This window comes from Oculina patagonica, chromosome 3 (genome assembly GCF_052425735.1).
Source record: "Oculina patagonica isolate OP01 chromosome 3, crgOcupat, whole genome shotgun sequence".
NCBI lineage: Eukaryota > Metazoa > Cnidaria > Anthozoa > Scleractinia > Oculinidae > Oculina > Oculina patagonica.
The window spans coordinates 18877164-18893787 of NC_135760.1; the positions used below are offsets into that span (position 1 = coordinate 18877164).

At 40.1% G+C, this 16624-nt stretch overlaps 2 protein-coding genes across 2 annotated transcripts in view; both read left to right on the plus strand.

Annotated features, from left to right (window-relative positions):
- Positions 1-6062, plus strand: part of LOC144645874 (uncharacterized) — a 29889-nt gene extending 23827 nt beyond the window's left edge. Inside the window, exons 8-9 of the mRNA XM_078505401.1 lie at positions 2863-3037; positions 4718-6062. Of these exons, the coding sequence (XP_078361527.1) occupies positions 2863-3037; positions 4718-4896 (354 nt within the window). The 3' untranslated portion in view covers positions 4897-6062. The remainder of the gene's footprint in view (positions 1-2862; positions 3038-4717) is intronic.
- A 2612-nt stretch (positions 6063-8674) lies between these two features.
- On the plus strand, positions 8675-16114 carry LOC144645875 (uncharacterized). Its single transcript, XM_078505402.1, has 4 exons — positions 8675-9083; positions 9313-9449; positions 10734-11804; positions 14174-16114. Exons 1-4 carry the CDS (start codon positions 8675-8677, stop codon positions 16112-16114), a joined length of 3558 nt encoding a protein of 1185 aa, XP_078361528.1.
- The last annotated feature ends 510 nt before the right edge of the window (positions 16115-16624 follow it).

A 16624-nucleotide genomic window follows, 5' to 3' on the forward strand; every position in this document is an offset into this window, starting at 1 on the left:
AGAATCCGGGAAAATATCGGAAGTCTTCGGGCCAGCTTCGGGATTCTTCGAAATACTTCGTCTCAACTTTAGAAAGGAACTTTACAGGTACTCCTTTATTATTGTACTACTCTCATCCACTAAAAATAAAGCAATTTTGTTGAGTGTACAAAAAGGCGCTACATGCCAGGAACCGAAACAAAGAACTTGTTTTATTTTTCAACTGACAGAGTAAGAACCATGGCACAATTTTTCCTCATAAAAAAGTTTTCTCGTTTAAAGCTAGTTTCTGAAGAAACTATATAGACCTAAACTCATCGGTTCGTCTCTGGACTACTTTGGACTAGCTTTGGAAATCTTCGATTAACTTCAGGTTGACTTTTTTGGGTTAATTTCGAAAATTTTCGAAAGAATTCGGGTAAACCTCGGAAGTCTTTGGGGCAGCTTCAAGAATATTCGGAATACTTCGTCTCAACTTTAGAAAGAAACGTTACAGGTACTTCTATGTATTGTACTACTCTCATCCACTCATGCAGATTCGAGCAGTTGCCTTAGCTTGAGTGTATTGTAAGGCGCTAGCTCCCTGGGGAAGAGGTTGCGCAAGCTCAATTAATGGATATAGCATCCGACTGGCACAAGGAATCTCACAGTCGTATCGATAAACCTATTAAGACGGATTCCGCTGAAAGTTCGAGCAATGAGTGCGAAAATTAAGTACCAAAAATCTACCCATTGCACGGCAACATTTTGTATACTATTCAAAAGATCTCATCGAAATTCATTTGTCTTAGTGACCCCGCAATTAAATTCTAAAGCATTCTCGAGAAAATTAAAGTCAAACCTCGAAAAAATGTATTAAACGCGCCCCATTTTGTTTTGAACTGGCGCAAGACGTCCGTTTTAACTGAAATAAAGACAACTTCAAATCCATTTTTCTCTCGCGGGGTCAGCTTGAGTGCTAAATTTTTGGCAGGTTTTTTGTTAGCTGTACTAAAACTGTTGCCATGCTAAGAGGTATTTTTGGTAACTTTATTTTTGCCTGTATTGCTCGAAAATTGTGCGGAAACCATCTTAAGTACTCTAGATTTTTTCCCCTCAACCACCATCTTATCATTAGTTCACAGCGCTCCACATTCCCTGACCATTTCCATCAGCATTCGGTAGTTTACAGATTGAAAAGTTTCCTTAACTCACTCCCTCATACAACCTTTAACTCCTTTTCATTGCTTCTATCTGATTCGAGGGAGGGGGGTGGGAGTCACTCTGTATATTTTTGGTTTGGGGTGTGTTGAATGTTTAGCTGATTTTACAACCCTATACTAGACTAGACAACGGAAATCCTTACCCTATTCCAGACCTGCTTTTTTTTAGAACTGTATCATTATTGTGTTTCTAATGGAAAACCATCTGTCAACAACGTTGCCGTGATGGTTTTATTTACGTTTTGTTAAGCCTCTTTCGAATTCTCTTCCGAGGTTCTATCCCTATTCTGAACTAAATTCTTCATACCAATGATCAATTCCCGGCAAATGATGCCCTATTCTAGACCAAAACTCTCGGATTTCTATACCCTGTCCCAGACTAAACTGCTTTAATACAATACCGTTTACAGCGGCACATACCTATATACCTCATATATGGGAGCGCCCGCTACCCCCCACCCCTGGGTAAATGTTATATTAAGGAGGCCCCTCGCACTTTTACCTCTATAGCAAATGGTTTGAACCCAGGAGTATCAGTAGGTCATATAGTGTGATCGTCCGGGTGAGAGTAGTTCTGAGAGGAACTCTTGTTGGTGACTGACGTTTCGACAACCTGAGCGGAAGTCATCTTTAGAGTCAAGTGAAAAGTTGTTGTCAGTCGATGAAGTTATAAGTCTGACCGTTGAAGCTGATTACACTCTTCTTATTTTATAAGAATCTAGTATACAAAAATATCGAGGCTTAATTTTGCGAACTTTTAAGAATATTTTAAGAATAAACCCGAGGTTAAGATTTTGAAAAGAATATAATTTTAAGTTGAAAATTTGTAAAAATGTTTTTATTAATAACTGAACCATATATAGTCCTTTATTTCTTAACTAGCCAATAAAACGATAAAAACGTGCCCTAGCCAAATGTTCGATGCTTATAGCAGTTCGATGAATTTTGCGTTAACTTGACCTTGCTGGCTGCAACGAAAAGCGATGGAGCACGTGCACAATGTAACACGATACAGATCTGGACACCAAACACTTGTAATTGATACCCCAGTACATGCTAAAACAGAAATGTCAAACGGTGTTTTCTGAGAATGTTCCAAAGAATATTGCCAGCCTAAAATCGACAGAAAAATAAGAATATTCAGCCTGGGTTGGGAAAACAATATTCTTATAAAATAAAAAGAGTGTAGTCAGTTTATCCATGTCCCGGGGGGGGGGGGGGTACTCCCATAAATTTCGGATAGGGGTGTGCCGCCAAGGTTCTTAAACCCTGACCCTATTTAAGGATAAAAAAGCGAAATTGATACCCTTATTAATGCCCAAAACCGAAAAATGACATCCTATTCAAGGGGAGGAGAAGCGTTCCGTGAAGACGGCAAGACACAAATCTGTATAAAATCGCTTTTCTAATACCTGAACAGAAAATTCAGTCTTAAGATATCTTTGTTTTCGTTTAGCTGGGCGTTTATTTTAGCTCATAATAGAATTTAGGTACCCTATCTAAGGATCACACCGGGAACACATTGCCAAAAGGAGCAAAAATAATACCCTATTTAAGGACCGAGAACCTCAAAAACCATACCCTACCGGGCGGCACATACCTATATAGGCCACATATGGGAGTACCCCCCCCCCCCCCCGGGATCCGTGTTAAGCCTCTGTCTTTGTCTATTCTGTTGCAGGTGTATAACGCTGATAGTGATGGCGTGAGTGTGTTTTCTGGAAAGTCGCCTGCAACACACCAGGTGCTGTTTATTATTCTCGGCATATTCTTGGGGCTTGTGTTTCTCGGGATCATAGCAGAAGTCGTTTACTGGAAAGTGTTGAAGTCAAACAAAAAAGTGGAAAATGGCGATGGTACGTAGAAAATAAGTTTAAAAAAATACAAGTTTAAAGGGGCAGTATTACGAGAATCACTTTCAAATTTCAAAGTCAAAAGAAATATTTATATCAATGGAAACTTTAAAATAATGGTTTAGCTTTGTTAAAAATGACTATAACAGTCCACTTAAGTAACAAACGATGTATTATCATGAGTTATGCAGGCATGAGATTTCAAACAAACTATACCCATGTGTCATGGACAAATCGTTAAAAACTAAATACATTTTACTCTCCTTTGAAATATTCACGTAATATCTTCACCTTGATGTTCTCTGCGTATCTTGTGAATGAGTGAAGCTATTGAGGTATAATTTTAACTCTGTTATGGCGAAAATGCATCAAAATCGCCATGATACTGCCCCTTTAAGGAGGCTCAAAACAGTTTTCAGTACTTTCCAGCTCTTGTATACTTTGATGGGTCAGTGCTACAAATATTTATCAGTTACCACTACAAAAATGGTATCAAACAAATGCCCAGTCATTGCAACCAAATTGTGATTATTTTCTTGTCATCACTTGTAACCATAGCAACGGTATAACCAGTTAAAAACGCCCTTAATTTTAGCTTTAAGTGCTTATAACTAAAAAACGAGTCCGGTGACCCCCATTTTTTATTATTGAATAATGATCAGCATGTTAAGATGCAACTTTTTGCAAAGTTAAAAACATTTCTCTGAAGCGGTTTCAGAGCCGCCTTAAATTTCTGAAAATACTTTAAGTACTGCCGGAAAACTGTTTTTAGCATCCTTAAATCATCCATATGGATCCGTAACAACAACGTTTATGATATCTGACATTAATGTCAGATAATACCCGCGGGTATGTTAATACCCGCGAGAATATCGGAGTTGGCAGCGTGATGGCCTAACGATACCAACTCTATACTCGCAGGTATTAAAACATAAATGTCAGATATAAGGTTATAATCTATTAATTTTATAAGGATCTAGTTTATAAGAATGTCGAGGCTGAAATTTGCGAATTTTTAAGAATGTCAGTAAGAATAAATCCGAGGCTGAGATTTTGAAAAGAATGTAGTTATTAGTTGAAACAAAATCAGGTTTTTTCATTTCCGTCACTTTATCTCTGTGAGGAATGCTTTGTTTAAAGCCAAAACGGCCAGGCTGCAACGAAAAGCAATGGTACATGTGCACAATGTAACATGATACAGATCTGGACACCAAACACTTGTAATTGATTACCTAATACTTGCTAAAAGGGAAACGCCAAACGGTATTATCTAAGAATGTTCATAAGAATATTTTCAGCCTAAAATCGGCAGAAAAATAAGAATATTCAGCCTGGGTCGGGAAAACTGTATTCTTACAAAAAAAAAAGAGTGTAGTGCGTTGGACTCCAGATCGAGCGGTCCGGGTTCGAGCCCTAGCGCTAACCGGGATCATTTTGTTGTGTTCTTGGGCAAGACACTTTACTCGCAAAGTTTCACCCAGGTTTATAAATGAGTTCCAGCAATATAAATGCTTGGGTGAGAGTAGGGATACTCAATCATATCAATCAATCAATCAATCAATCAATCAGTCGATTAATCAATCAATCAGTCGTGAATCACGTTACGCTTTAGAGTACAGGTACATGCAGCTCACATCTTTTATATATGAAAAAAAAAAAAGGATTTTGTTTCCTTTTTTTCAGACGGAATTGAATTGAAGGAAGTCAGGGTGCAGTCAGTGTCTAGAGTTCATCTCAAAGATGTCGAGGACAAGCTTGGCCAGTTGGTTCGAGAGGTTGGCAAGCTGCAAGAACAATTTACAGAGATTTCATCGCATGCAAACGGGACTTTTGGAACAGGCCAGAACACAAGCAAAATGTAGCAAAGAGACAGAGGAAAGTTCTCACAATACTGTAATCTCGCTGCCAATGTAGGACCTCAGCAGTGTTGAAATTCAAGATGGCGGTTGGTTTTTTGACACTTAGCACCGTACACTCTCAACGCATTGGTGGTATATTATAGTAAAAAAAGGAATATAGTTTGTTCTTAAAAACACCAAAATGCCAGGTTACACCTATATTGTTGACATTACATTCCGTTTATAACTGTATTACTGTATTTTGTCGAAGACTTCAAACCTGCATCGATTGGTATAAAAATTACACGTACATTGCAAATTTAGTTTGCCACAAAAACCCTTTGTTGCAAAAGGCTTTCTAGCGTTTTAGTGTTTATACACACACGTATTACCTTATACCATCTCGTGACGATACCCAGGCAAAACGTACCGGGGCGGGAGGGGGGGGGGGGGGGGGAGGGGTGGGAAAGAAACCCATATGAAAGAGACGGAGATGTTCGTCGTCCCACCTAGGGGTTTTAACCGTCAGGTAAGGATTACAACTGAACAGGAGCTCATGGGCTCCGGAACTGAAGAATTAAACAAAACGCCGACATACTAAACCGACCAAGCACGAAAAATTGTATCTTATAGAGGTCGAAACACAGCTTGAGACGTGCAGGCCCCTTTCATATAGGAGTCCACTCCGGCACCCAGACGTCATTCGTTTAGGCTTGTCTTTAATTAGAGTTAACTAAGCGGCCATCATCTATTGGGCACCAGTTGTCAGAGTCCAGAAGAAATAGTCGCTACAATACTGAAAACATTTTTTTCTTATTTACACCTTTTACTATTCAGCAGCCGCAGGCACATTTCTGCCGTGCAAAGGATTTATTTCTTATTGTCTTTATATATACTCTGTTAACTGGTCAGCAAGAAAATAGTTTAAGCGCGCAAAGAAAATTGAAAAGTGTATATAAACACATTGGCATTACACCATACTTTATTGTAATCAATCGCAATAAGGCACTAGCTTGGTAGAGTCTTACTAGGTCCTAGGCAATTTTGTAATTAAGGACATATTTTTTCTTCTGTTTTCTATTGACTGAGTTTACATCGCTCCCTCGCTCACTTTATTTAGCGTTCAGTGGTTTCATCGATCTAGAGCCCGTGTAAGCGTCCATACTTATGAATAAAATAGTTTTCCACCACTCCCGATCTGTGTTGATTTCTGTCAAACCTCAGGCAGCCCCTTGCCCATTTCTCGAAGGTGCTCGTTGAAATAATAGAGGTATTTCTGTATACCCACCTCATATCTGCATACCTACAGATTGCTTATACTAAAGGCGCTTTCAATTTGTCAGAGCTAGCCGGCCAAACCGGGATATTCAAGATCAGAATTCCGTTGTTAGTGCGATTTGGCCTGTCAAATCAGTCAATTATAGATTGTTATGGCGGATTTGTGGGAAAATCTCACAGAAAAGGTCCATTTCACTGACATTCAAAACCACCGAACCGGCCGGCCAGTTCTGACCTTGGGGTCAGAAAGGGTTAGGAAAGCGCCCTTAGGTACCCTGGGTACCAGAGGATTTAGCATGATGCATAGAGGAGCCGATGAATTTTTACCAGGGTGGATTTATTCTTGGTTTTCATGTTACGTCATAAAATTCTGAAATCAAAATTCACTAGGCCTACTAAATTTTCGTTGTCATTAGACGTAAGATAAACTAAAAATATATCTTTTTGCAAATATTCAGATCGATAGTGTCATTCGTTTTTTAAACAGAGCATTTTGAATACTTGAGTTCTCCGTCGTATGTGACATCAAGCTGAGTGCCGTGACAAAGCTGTTTTGTTTGAAAAAAGGCCTTTCCTTTCCATTTTCAGCAGATTGAACATTTCAGATATAATAAGTAGTGCTTATGTGAAACTGTACTAGCTCATAAGCCAAAGATTGCCGCTGTTGTAAACAGAATTGAGTTCCAGATGGTTTCTCTGATATCACGGCGGCCATATTTTATCCCTCGGAAGGACACAGTTATGGCATCTCCATACTAAGCTTTATAAATTTGCGTGGAAAGGTTCGGCGAATAACTCGCGAACGGTACACCGCACAGACCTGAAACTTGGAGAAATTGTTTATCTATTTATCATCTATAATATTTGAAATTCATAGCTTCTGTAGTTGAATGGTTTCGAATCTATTTTTTGATTGCGTGACAGTGAAAACCAGCAATTAGTTCCTTTGATGCACCATGATTATTCAGTCCTGATCCGGATCATCCTAAAGGAATATGTCATATCATGAATTAAGGAGCACGGCATTTGGTTCGGCGTTTGTAGTACGATCTGGATTCTCAGGCTTCAAAGAAACCTGTTTTCTAAAATAGTTATGCCTGGTCTTGCTTAGGAAAGTGGAATAAAATAAAGGCTTATCCGACAAAATGCATTTTCATGACTGAAATTCAGAAAATGAAAAGCAGACAAGATGTTCGAAAAAACGCGTTATTTTGGTCTATTTCAGAACCATCGGTCTATTAAAGAAAATGAAAAGCAGACAAGATGTTCGAAAAAACGCTATATTTTGGTCTATTACAGAACCATCGGTCTATTACAGTTATTAAGGAGAGGTGTTCTGTCCTTGGTGCTGGACAAAAAAGAAAGTTTACTGGTCTTACAATTAATACGAAAAGCAACGTTGTTGGTGTTAAGAACGACTTTCAGCAGATTTCAATCAAAAAATTGATTTAGCGGCAGAAATTGGAAAAATCGATTTCCCTCATTTTTTTGCCCACAAATAGCCTTGAGCTAGCCTTGAAATTTGATGTAGTTTTTTTCGTCTCAAAGCGCTTTACATCCGTGAAAAACAAGAAAAAGGAATTTCGCCCACAAGATCGCCAAAAATGGCCGAATACAAAGCTAAAATTTGGCAAACTAAGTTTTAATTTAGTTCGCGTGCAAAGAAATACTTGAATTTTTGGATACGTTTTCTTAAAAGGCAAGGTATTCAGCTTCTAAAAATAGGTAATAACTTGACTTGAGCGTCATTCGAGAATTAATTACAAATTTTGTAAAACTACCATTATTTACTTATGGGAAAATCCCTAATTTATTGATAAAGTTCAGAATTTTTTTTCGCCATGTGCCTTAACTCCAAATTTCTTCAAACTTCGGCTGTGGAACCCTTTTATGCTGTTATAAATTATGTATAAAATTCAGCTTGGGTTCTCTTTCGAGAGATTTTCGAGGCGCCGCTGAATTAACCAAATTTTAACGAAATTATCAGCAAATGTAAACAATGGTTGCTGGTTGTTCATTTCAGCGGGCTTGTTGAAACATCCAATATATCTTTTGAAATTCCTTTACAAACATGTCTCCGTTCTTAAGATATAAATTGGTTCTTGAAATTAAAATATCATGGCCAAAAAAATTCATTCTTGGATAAAACACTGTCATCAATAGAAGAAATATTTATTTTACCCGTACGTCGGTAATTAATTTTGTGGTCGGCATTTCGTGATTTCTGTAGATTCCTTGTCGCCGTAATGTAAACAGTATGTGTAAAACTGCTTCGTGAACGAACACTGTTCAAAAGGATGGCAAGATTATTTAATGTATTTGGCAGATAAGATGCTAATAAAATGCTTACCTTTAAAACACAATACGTAAAACACATCACTCTGGATACTTTGGCGTACTTTTTACATTTGGTCGTTGATAATGATCTTGATTGACGTTTACAAATTAGAAAACCTTGATACTAGCGCGGGAAACGCTTAGAATGCGAGTTTGAAGGAAACGTGTTTTTTATCATTATTTCTGTATGGAAGCGAAGTGTTCTTTTAGCGCTATTGTCGGAGATTCCTGCACCTACGAGCGAAGAGATAAGGCGAAGAAGACAGAAGTTATTCCGTTGTTATACTGTACTCGAGAAATAGCGGGACATAAGTCTACATGGGGGATCTCAGATGTCGAAACAGAGGTTGATTTGATTCTTGCCAGAGCAGCAGTTTTTACCTTTCCTGAAAACATTGGTCAGTTCACTATTTGTCCCTACCACCGATCTTCCTTGGGAACTGGATGGCGCCGTGGATCTCAGCGATGCCAGGTTCCTGAGAAATTATCGGGCCATAGCGAAGATAGAAGATGGCCTAAAGCAGAGAGAGGCCTTGGAAAACGGGGAGCAAAGATGATACATCAGAGGACAGGTGTATTTGTTGCCGTCGGATCAGGTTTGTACAGATTACAATGAACATACATTGCTATTAAACAAGTAGCAATTTCCTTTACAAACTAAAGATCATTTTCGTAAACAAAAGATTCATACTCCGAGGGATATGCCAGCCTGGTCACGTGACTTTGTTGTCAAAAGTAGTTCTTCTTATCACACGGGAAAAACAAACACCTGATGACAATGTCCCATTCAATGTTAATATTGATGTGAATTTTTATTTGTTTTAGGTGTTTGTCGTAACTGTCGTATTTTACTTTCAAAACTCGATTGTGAAGCAAAATCTACAACAGAAAGCGGAGAGGCACTTGCTGAAGAGCTTAGTGACAAAACAGAAGTGCTCGTCCCCATGGAGAATCTTACCATCGTGAGTCTCTAATACTGAGCCCGTTTTACCTATTTTGTACTGAGCGTGGTTAACAGTGTAAACCAATTCTAGACAAGATACTACTAGTGTAAAATCCGAAAGCCCCCACCCCCCCCCCCTCTCCCAGGAAAGCCCCTCCCTCCAAGAAATAAGTTCCCTAAAAACCTGACGCAAGAACCTTTCAGATAATAAGCGCTCTCGATTTAAAGCCGAGAAAGTACAATTTTTCGGATTGTAGGCTGCTGCTGTGGAGGTTGTTTTGTTAGTTATAACAAAAAATGCCCCCCCCCCCCCACCCCACTAAACGACTAAACGAACTGTTTGGGGTTTTAAAGTGTTATATTTAAAAAGCTTTGCCTTCTGGTATTGTATACCCCAAAAAGAGAACGTACGGAATCACTTCCCAATAGGAACGCAAATGCATTGCAAAAATCCATTCAAAAAATAACCTCGCCTCCCCTCCCCCCATCGTATGTAAGCCCTCCCCGGAAGTAAGCCCATTTGAAAAAGAAATACAACTGCTTACAGAATTTCAATAAAACCTCTGTCTATTGGTTGTTTACTCACAGGAAAATTAGATTTTGAGATAAAAAAAGGCGTGGCACCATACTGGGGATTCCACTTTACCCTGAGAATATTTTGCCGGGTTTTTTTTGCGATCTCTGTTGCCTAAAATTTCAGAAACACAACTGTTTTTCCCGTTTGACGTTCCCAGCTTTATTTTCTTTTCGTTTTCTTGCTCCAAATTATCTTGAACTGCCCATAGATTTGCAATCAATCTTTGCATGTGAGTTGTTTACCTTGAGGGAACGTAAATTTCAAACATCATTCTCGTTCTTCCGTACATATATAATCCAATCAGACGTCAACGGAAAGCTGTCCTCGGCTTCTGATTGGATAATAACTGCACGAACGAATGTTAACTCATTAAAAGTGGTCACACTTTTGGGCTATCTGCTCTAATGTATGTTTCATGATAAATTTACGCACCTTAAATCCTGGTTTTCACTAGCGACGCAAGCACAAGCGCAAGCATAACAGCTCTTATTTCATAGTGAAAACGGCTTCGACGCAAACATAAGCACAAACGCAAGCACAAGCACAAGCACGCGAAAAGGAAAAAAATGGTCTTTGTGCTTGTGCTTGCCGCAAGTACAAGCACAAGCATAAAAATTCAATGCGCTTGAGCTTTTGCTTGCTTTGAAGCCGTTTTCACAGTGAAACAAGTGCTGTTATGCTTGCGCTTGTGCTTGCGTCGCTAGTATAATTATTATTGCCTTTCAGTCGGGACCAAGAAGTCAAGCTCCTGTTGCAGCAAGTACTCCTTTCCAATTGCATTGTGACGATATCGAGAAAGACGCCTCTGAAAGTATCCTTTCTATACATTTAGATGCGTCGTATGATGATACATGGAATTTGACGGAAAACGTTTCCACATCGACGGTCGTAAACGCCCCTAATTCCTTAGCGCTTTTGAACACCTTTTTGGAAAGTAGAGATGCAGCCATCAGGTATACACTGCGAACACCGTGGGATGAAGCTAGTGAGCGGACAAAACGACAGCATGTGCGTAAAGCTAGGGAAGCCGTTTCAGCTGTTTTAAGTGAAGTAGCACCAGAGGAGCCAAGTCAGTTATGGCACGCACTCTCCGAATCTCAAGAAACGAAACGGTTGTTTAAAGTAGATGCTGAGAGGCGTTCTGCAACTACAGATGATTCACTCTTGGAAGCCCTTGCAACTTGCTATAACAATGCGGATCAATGGGATACTCGCAGACAGATTCTCTCCATCATGGCCGACAAAGCTAGTTTTGCAAAGATTCAAGAGTGGATACCTGGATTAACCAGATATCGTTTCACGGTGGCTAGACAGCATATTCTCCTCCACGGACGAGGTGCGCCAGTTCCGCCGCCAAGTTCACGAACAAGAATGGTGGTTCCAGAAGACAAGCTGGCACATTTTCTGGACTTTATTACTAGTCCTCATATCATACAAGATCTTCCGTTTGGAGAAAAGGTGGTCACACTATCGACGAAAGAGGTAATCAAAATACCAAACGTGGTACGAAATATGATACCTGAGCGCATTGTTCAGCAATACCAAGCCTATTCTAAAGAGAGTGGCTTTACTCCTATGAGTCGCAGTACTCTTCTACGTATTCTTGAAGTGTGCCCTGCTTCCACCCGGAAGTCGTTACAGGGAATAGATTACATTAGTTCAGCTGGTGCGGAAGCCTTTGATATCCTTGGAGGTGTTGCTGACCGTTTGGGAGAGATGAATATGGGGATGTCGTGGGCAAAAGAACAGAAAGAACATCTAAAGAAATGCAAGCGTTACCTAAAGACTGATTACAAGGTAAGTGTACCCATTTTCCTTGATCTGTCTGTTTTCTACAAACTGAAGTAGAAGCTTACGTTACTTTTCAACTCCCATGATATTTTTCCCTGGATGTTGAAAGATGTAGTTTATAATAGATCTTAGCTTAAAATCTGGGAATCAAACAATCGGTGTACTTTATGGCAACCGTGGAAACAAAACATGGAACGAGAAAGTGAAATATCAAATTAGTTGTTCTTGTCATGTACACGCTCTAACCTACTTTTGTTTCGAGTTAACAAATTGACATCAGTTTTTTCTGCGTTTGTCCTGTTATTGATGACAAATTGTGTCATAACATTGTCAAAGTGTTGCGGCGAGTGGATCTACAACAAACTTTAAAAATCATCAATAACAGGACAGACACATAAAAAACTGATGTCAATTTGTTTTTTACAATAACAAAAAGCCAAAACTGATTTTAAAACGAAGGAAATAAATGCACGAGGAAGATGCGATTGCCGTACGGCCGCAGAATTTAACTGAATTTCGTCGCTGTAATTCGGAGAATCATAGGCTCGTAAATTAAAAGTTTGGTACAAATACGGCCAGAAATACAAGAGAAAATTCGAATTGTTCAACTGACTTTCAATCCAGTGAAAAGTGGTCACAAAATAATCCGCAAAAACGCGGTTCAGCTTCTTAACTGACAGCACACATTCCCGCTCACCGCCAATTTTCAGCTCTAAATCCTCGATAAACATCCTCATCTTTTCGCTCTCAGGCTGCAATAGTTTCTTTAAGCCTTAACCGATAAATTGTAGATGATTTCCTCATTGAAGACTACTTGTTTTGTGGAATAATTCTCGCCTCATCAAGAATACAGCGCTAAATCAGTGCTGAAAAGTTTGAAAAAACCTTCCCTGATTTCGTCAGCGACGCGTTTTATGCGTCTGTCCTCTTATTGACAATGAAAATTAGCCAATCAGAGCGCGAGAATTCGCTCAGTTATTGAAAAAAATATTTCACATAGTTTACTTGTGACGTTAAGGTCGCGGGGGATACCAAATGCATGAATAAATTCATGAAGGGAAATTTTGCTTGACCTGCATCTTTAAAAAACGCTTATTTCTCAGCTGTTATGGGTGCGATTAAGCTCAAATTTTACAGAGACATAAAGAAATGACGAAAGATTGTGAATGTCATCTTTAATTTGAAAGATTGCATTTAACGGCGATGTTATAGCCTCGTTAGTGCCAAATTGGGAAAAACATGCTTTTGTGGCAGAGTTTGCGGAACGAGTAGGAGACAGCACACTGTGTTCTTGTCAAAAGCTAATCAGTCAATACCTCAAGAGTGTCATAACAGAAGCGGATTTTTTAATTTAAAGTTTGCCAGCAAGTTATGGTGGTTTAAGTGCGCAAATTTGAATTTAATGTCTTCTACCTCTTTCTAAAAGCGCTCTTTTAAAATTCCGCCTTTGTTATGACGCACTACAGTATTCATAGTTTACCTATCTGCAGTGGCAAGTAATGAAGTTCTGTATCCGCGCTGTATTCTCTGCCACAAAATTGTCGGAAAAGTCCAAACTTTGAGATTTCCGAAGATGTCCCGACCTGAATACGATCATTTTTCCAAGGAGAGATGTAATTATGGTAATTATATTCCACGCTTTTATGGTGAGAACAATGCGTTTTTAAAAAGGGCACGATTGTTTATGACAAATATTTTGTGATTACTCTGAGCTGCAGAAATATTCAAATTTAAATGAAAATAACCTCAAAGACTTCCTACAATCTATATAAACGTATATCGCTAAGTGTTGTTTTAAATTGGTTAAAATATCAAAGAAACAGGGATGTTTTACAAATCACACGCACGCGCCCATTTTTTTGTCCAGTCATAAATATCTCGTAAGGTTGTCGATGTCAATCGTTGCACCTCGTGCATACGCTTTAAATAAATGCATAATGATGAGCCTAAGGTGTCCCCCGCGACCTTAAGCCTCGGCTAAACGATCAAACATTTTCGTCCAACATCGTGTTCGTGGCACACAACATGGAGTGGCTAAACGAGCAAACAATGTTTGATTAAACATCTACCAAAGAGAGCTTTGTGCATATTACCGCTGAAATTATGGCGCGACGTCACAGAGTTTCGGTTTCTGATTGGTTGCTTTTTCCCGCTCTGACTTGCTTTGTTTGCAAAGGTGGCTAAACGGTCAAACATTTGCGCGTGAAGCAAAACGTTGGATGAAAATGTTTGATCTGGATCAAACAGGGGAAACCATTTAAATGCAATATTGAGAGAGGCGGCTAAACGGTCAAACATGCTCTTCCAACATGATGTTGGACGAAAATGTTTTATCGTTTAGCCGGGGCTTTAGTTTTGTATGCTTCAATTCGCAGGTTCATGTCTCGGCGAGCTCGGATGTCGCTGACCACTGCAGAGTCTACGCACTCAACGACCCTAAAGACCGTGATTACCAGTCCCAGTGTTCACATGAGCACAACACCAGCTGTGACAATTGCGATGATCTTACTAAAACTATGGACGAAATGGAGGCTGCAATAGAGAAGCTGGCTTCTAGTGATGTAAAAGAAGAGCTTTGTTTCGTGATGAGAAAAGCTCGGAAAGACATTGTGAACTGGAAAGCGCATCTGCTGCGGTCAGTAAATCAAGAAGAAGCAAGGCTAAGCCAACTGGATGCACTCGACAGCACGTCCATTGTTTTAGTCCAAGATTGGGCTATGAAATTTCTACCCCGCAAATTTAGAGAAAACCAGACCGATTGGTACGCAAAACGTGGTATTTCGTGGCACATAACTGTAGCCATTAGGAGAGGCGACGACCAGAGCCTCCAGATGATGACGTTCGTAAATGTATTCAGGAGTTGCAACCAGGATGGCTGTACAGTACTCTCCGTCATGTCAGATGTGCTAAGACAGGTCAAAGAAGCTCAGCCTCAAGTTAAGAAGACCTATTACTGGCAAGACAACGCAGGCTGCTACCACTGTGGCACAACCATAGTGGGAGCAAAACTAATCAGCCAACAACATGACGTTTCTATCAAGAGGCTGGATTTTTGCGATTCGCAAGCAGGCAAAGGAGCGTGTGATAGGAAAGCAGCCGGCATTAAGTCCCATATGAAGATTTATCTCAATTCAGGGAACAACATTGAAAGCGCAGAGGAAATGAAGGATGCCATTCTCTCAGCGGGTGGATTACCATCGGTTAACGTTACCGTTTCAGGACCCCCTGAGCCCGAGACGTTCTCAGCTATCATGTTGGAAGGTGTCAGCGCTATTTCAAACATAGAGTACACCGACGAAGGGCTGATTGTATGGAGGGCCTATAAAATTGGTCCTGGGAAATTGATTCAGTGGGACAATCTCGACTTCCAGCCAAATACGGAAGTTCCAGGGCTATCAGCAGTTGACAGCGTCACTAACGGACAAAAAGCGAACTTTACAACAATTCAATCTAAGAAACCAAAGATCCCTTCGAAACAGGCTGACACGCCGGCCCCAAGCGATTCACCAAGCTCTGACGAATCCTCTTCTGATAAATCAAATGTAAGTCTCTTTTCCTGTCCTGAAGAAGGATGTATTAAACGTTATCAGCGTTTCTCCTCACTTCAGCGGCACCTTGATTGCGGCAAACATCACCGCGCTATTGAAAACGAGAGTCTTCTTGACAGAGCCATTATTGGTTATTCAGAGAGACTTGAAGTGCAATCTGGTATCGTCCCAAACATTCCAACAGAAGTACCTAAACCACGACCGACAGGAAGCGTGTCTCTTCCCATGGGCTGGGCATTGCGGTCGTCGCAAGTTAAAAGAACTAGATTCAATACTAGTCAGAGAGATTACTTGACAAAGAAATTCGATCTTGGAGAGACATCAGGGCGAAAAGAGGATCCAGACTCTGTTGCAAGAGCCATGATGACAGCCAGGGACAGTGAAGGGAATCGTCTCTTTACAAGCGCCGAGTTGCTGACTTCCAAGCAGATAGCAAGCTTTTTTAGTCGCCTGGCTGCTAAGCGACGCCGGCAAGATGTAGCAGATGTTAGTGATGAGGAAGTGGACAACGCAGAGAGGGAGAGTGCCCTTCAAGAGTTGACCAATACAGTCATGCAGGAAGTGTCGCTGGAGCATCCAATAGTTTATGACTGCTATAACCTATGTGAACTCGTCCGTTCCTCGAAGCTGTCTTCTTTTGCTATTCAAATGCTAAAAGAAATCTGCAATCACTTTGAAATCGACACCAGTCATATTAAGGTGAAACGAAAGAAGCAATACGTGGATCTCTTAGTTTCTTTTTCGAAGAATTGTTCCTGCCAGAAGTAACTGTGACCAACATTGTTCAAGGCCAGGAAGAATATATACTCGCTTTCTTTATATAAGAGCCTTTAATTTTTTTAAGAACGTCGATGCTGGAGACAGAACGAATTTTATTTCAAATCAGGTACGAAATAATTTTTTTTTTCAGGAGCCATCGATTATGGCCCCTGATCGTTTCAAATTCGATTATGGCTCTGATCTTTTTAAATTCTGACCTGAAACCACCAACAGTTTGCATTACTAATTACCGACGTAAACATGTACATTTCAGTAAGGGATGAATTTACTGCAGTACCAATTTCATAGGTGACGGAGCAGGGGACTGTATTCCCCCTCCCCCAACAAAAAATTGGGGCAAGCTCCCCCTACCCCCTCCCATCTTTTTACGAAACTTCTCTTCCCAAAACGCTACTAGGAAAGGTCCACAACCTGTAAGATCGTATTTGAAATGGTGGCATCGGAGACTTCAAAGCATACATGTTCTGCTCTCCGACGTCTAAAGAATTACCCCCCAAA

Bases quoted from the DNA above. Each gene is read 5' to 3' on its own strand.
- LOC144645875 (XM_078505402.1), top strand. From the start codon at position 8,675: ATGGAAGCGAAGTGTTCTTTTAGCGCTATTGTCGGAGATTCCTGCACC. The intron at 9,450-10,733 runs GTGAGTCTCTAA...ATTGCCTTTCAG, and splicing joins CCATGGAGAATCTTACCATC to TCGGGACCAAGAAGTCAAGC. The intron at 11,805-14,173 runs GTAAGTGTACCC...TTCAATTCGCAG, and splicing joins ACCTAAAGACTGATTACAAG to GTTCATGTCTCGGCGAGCTC.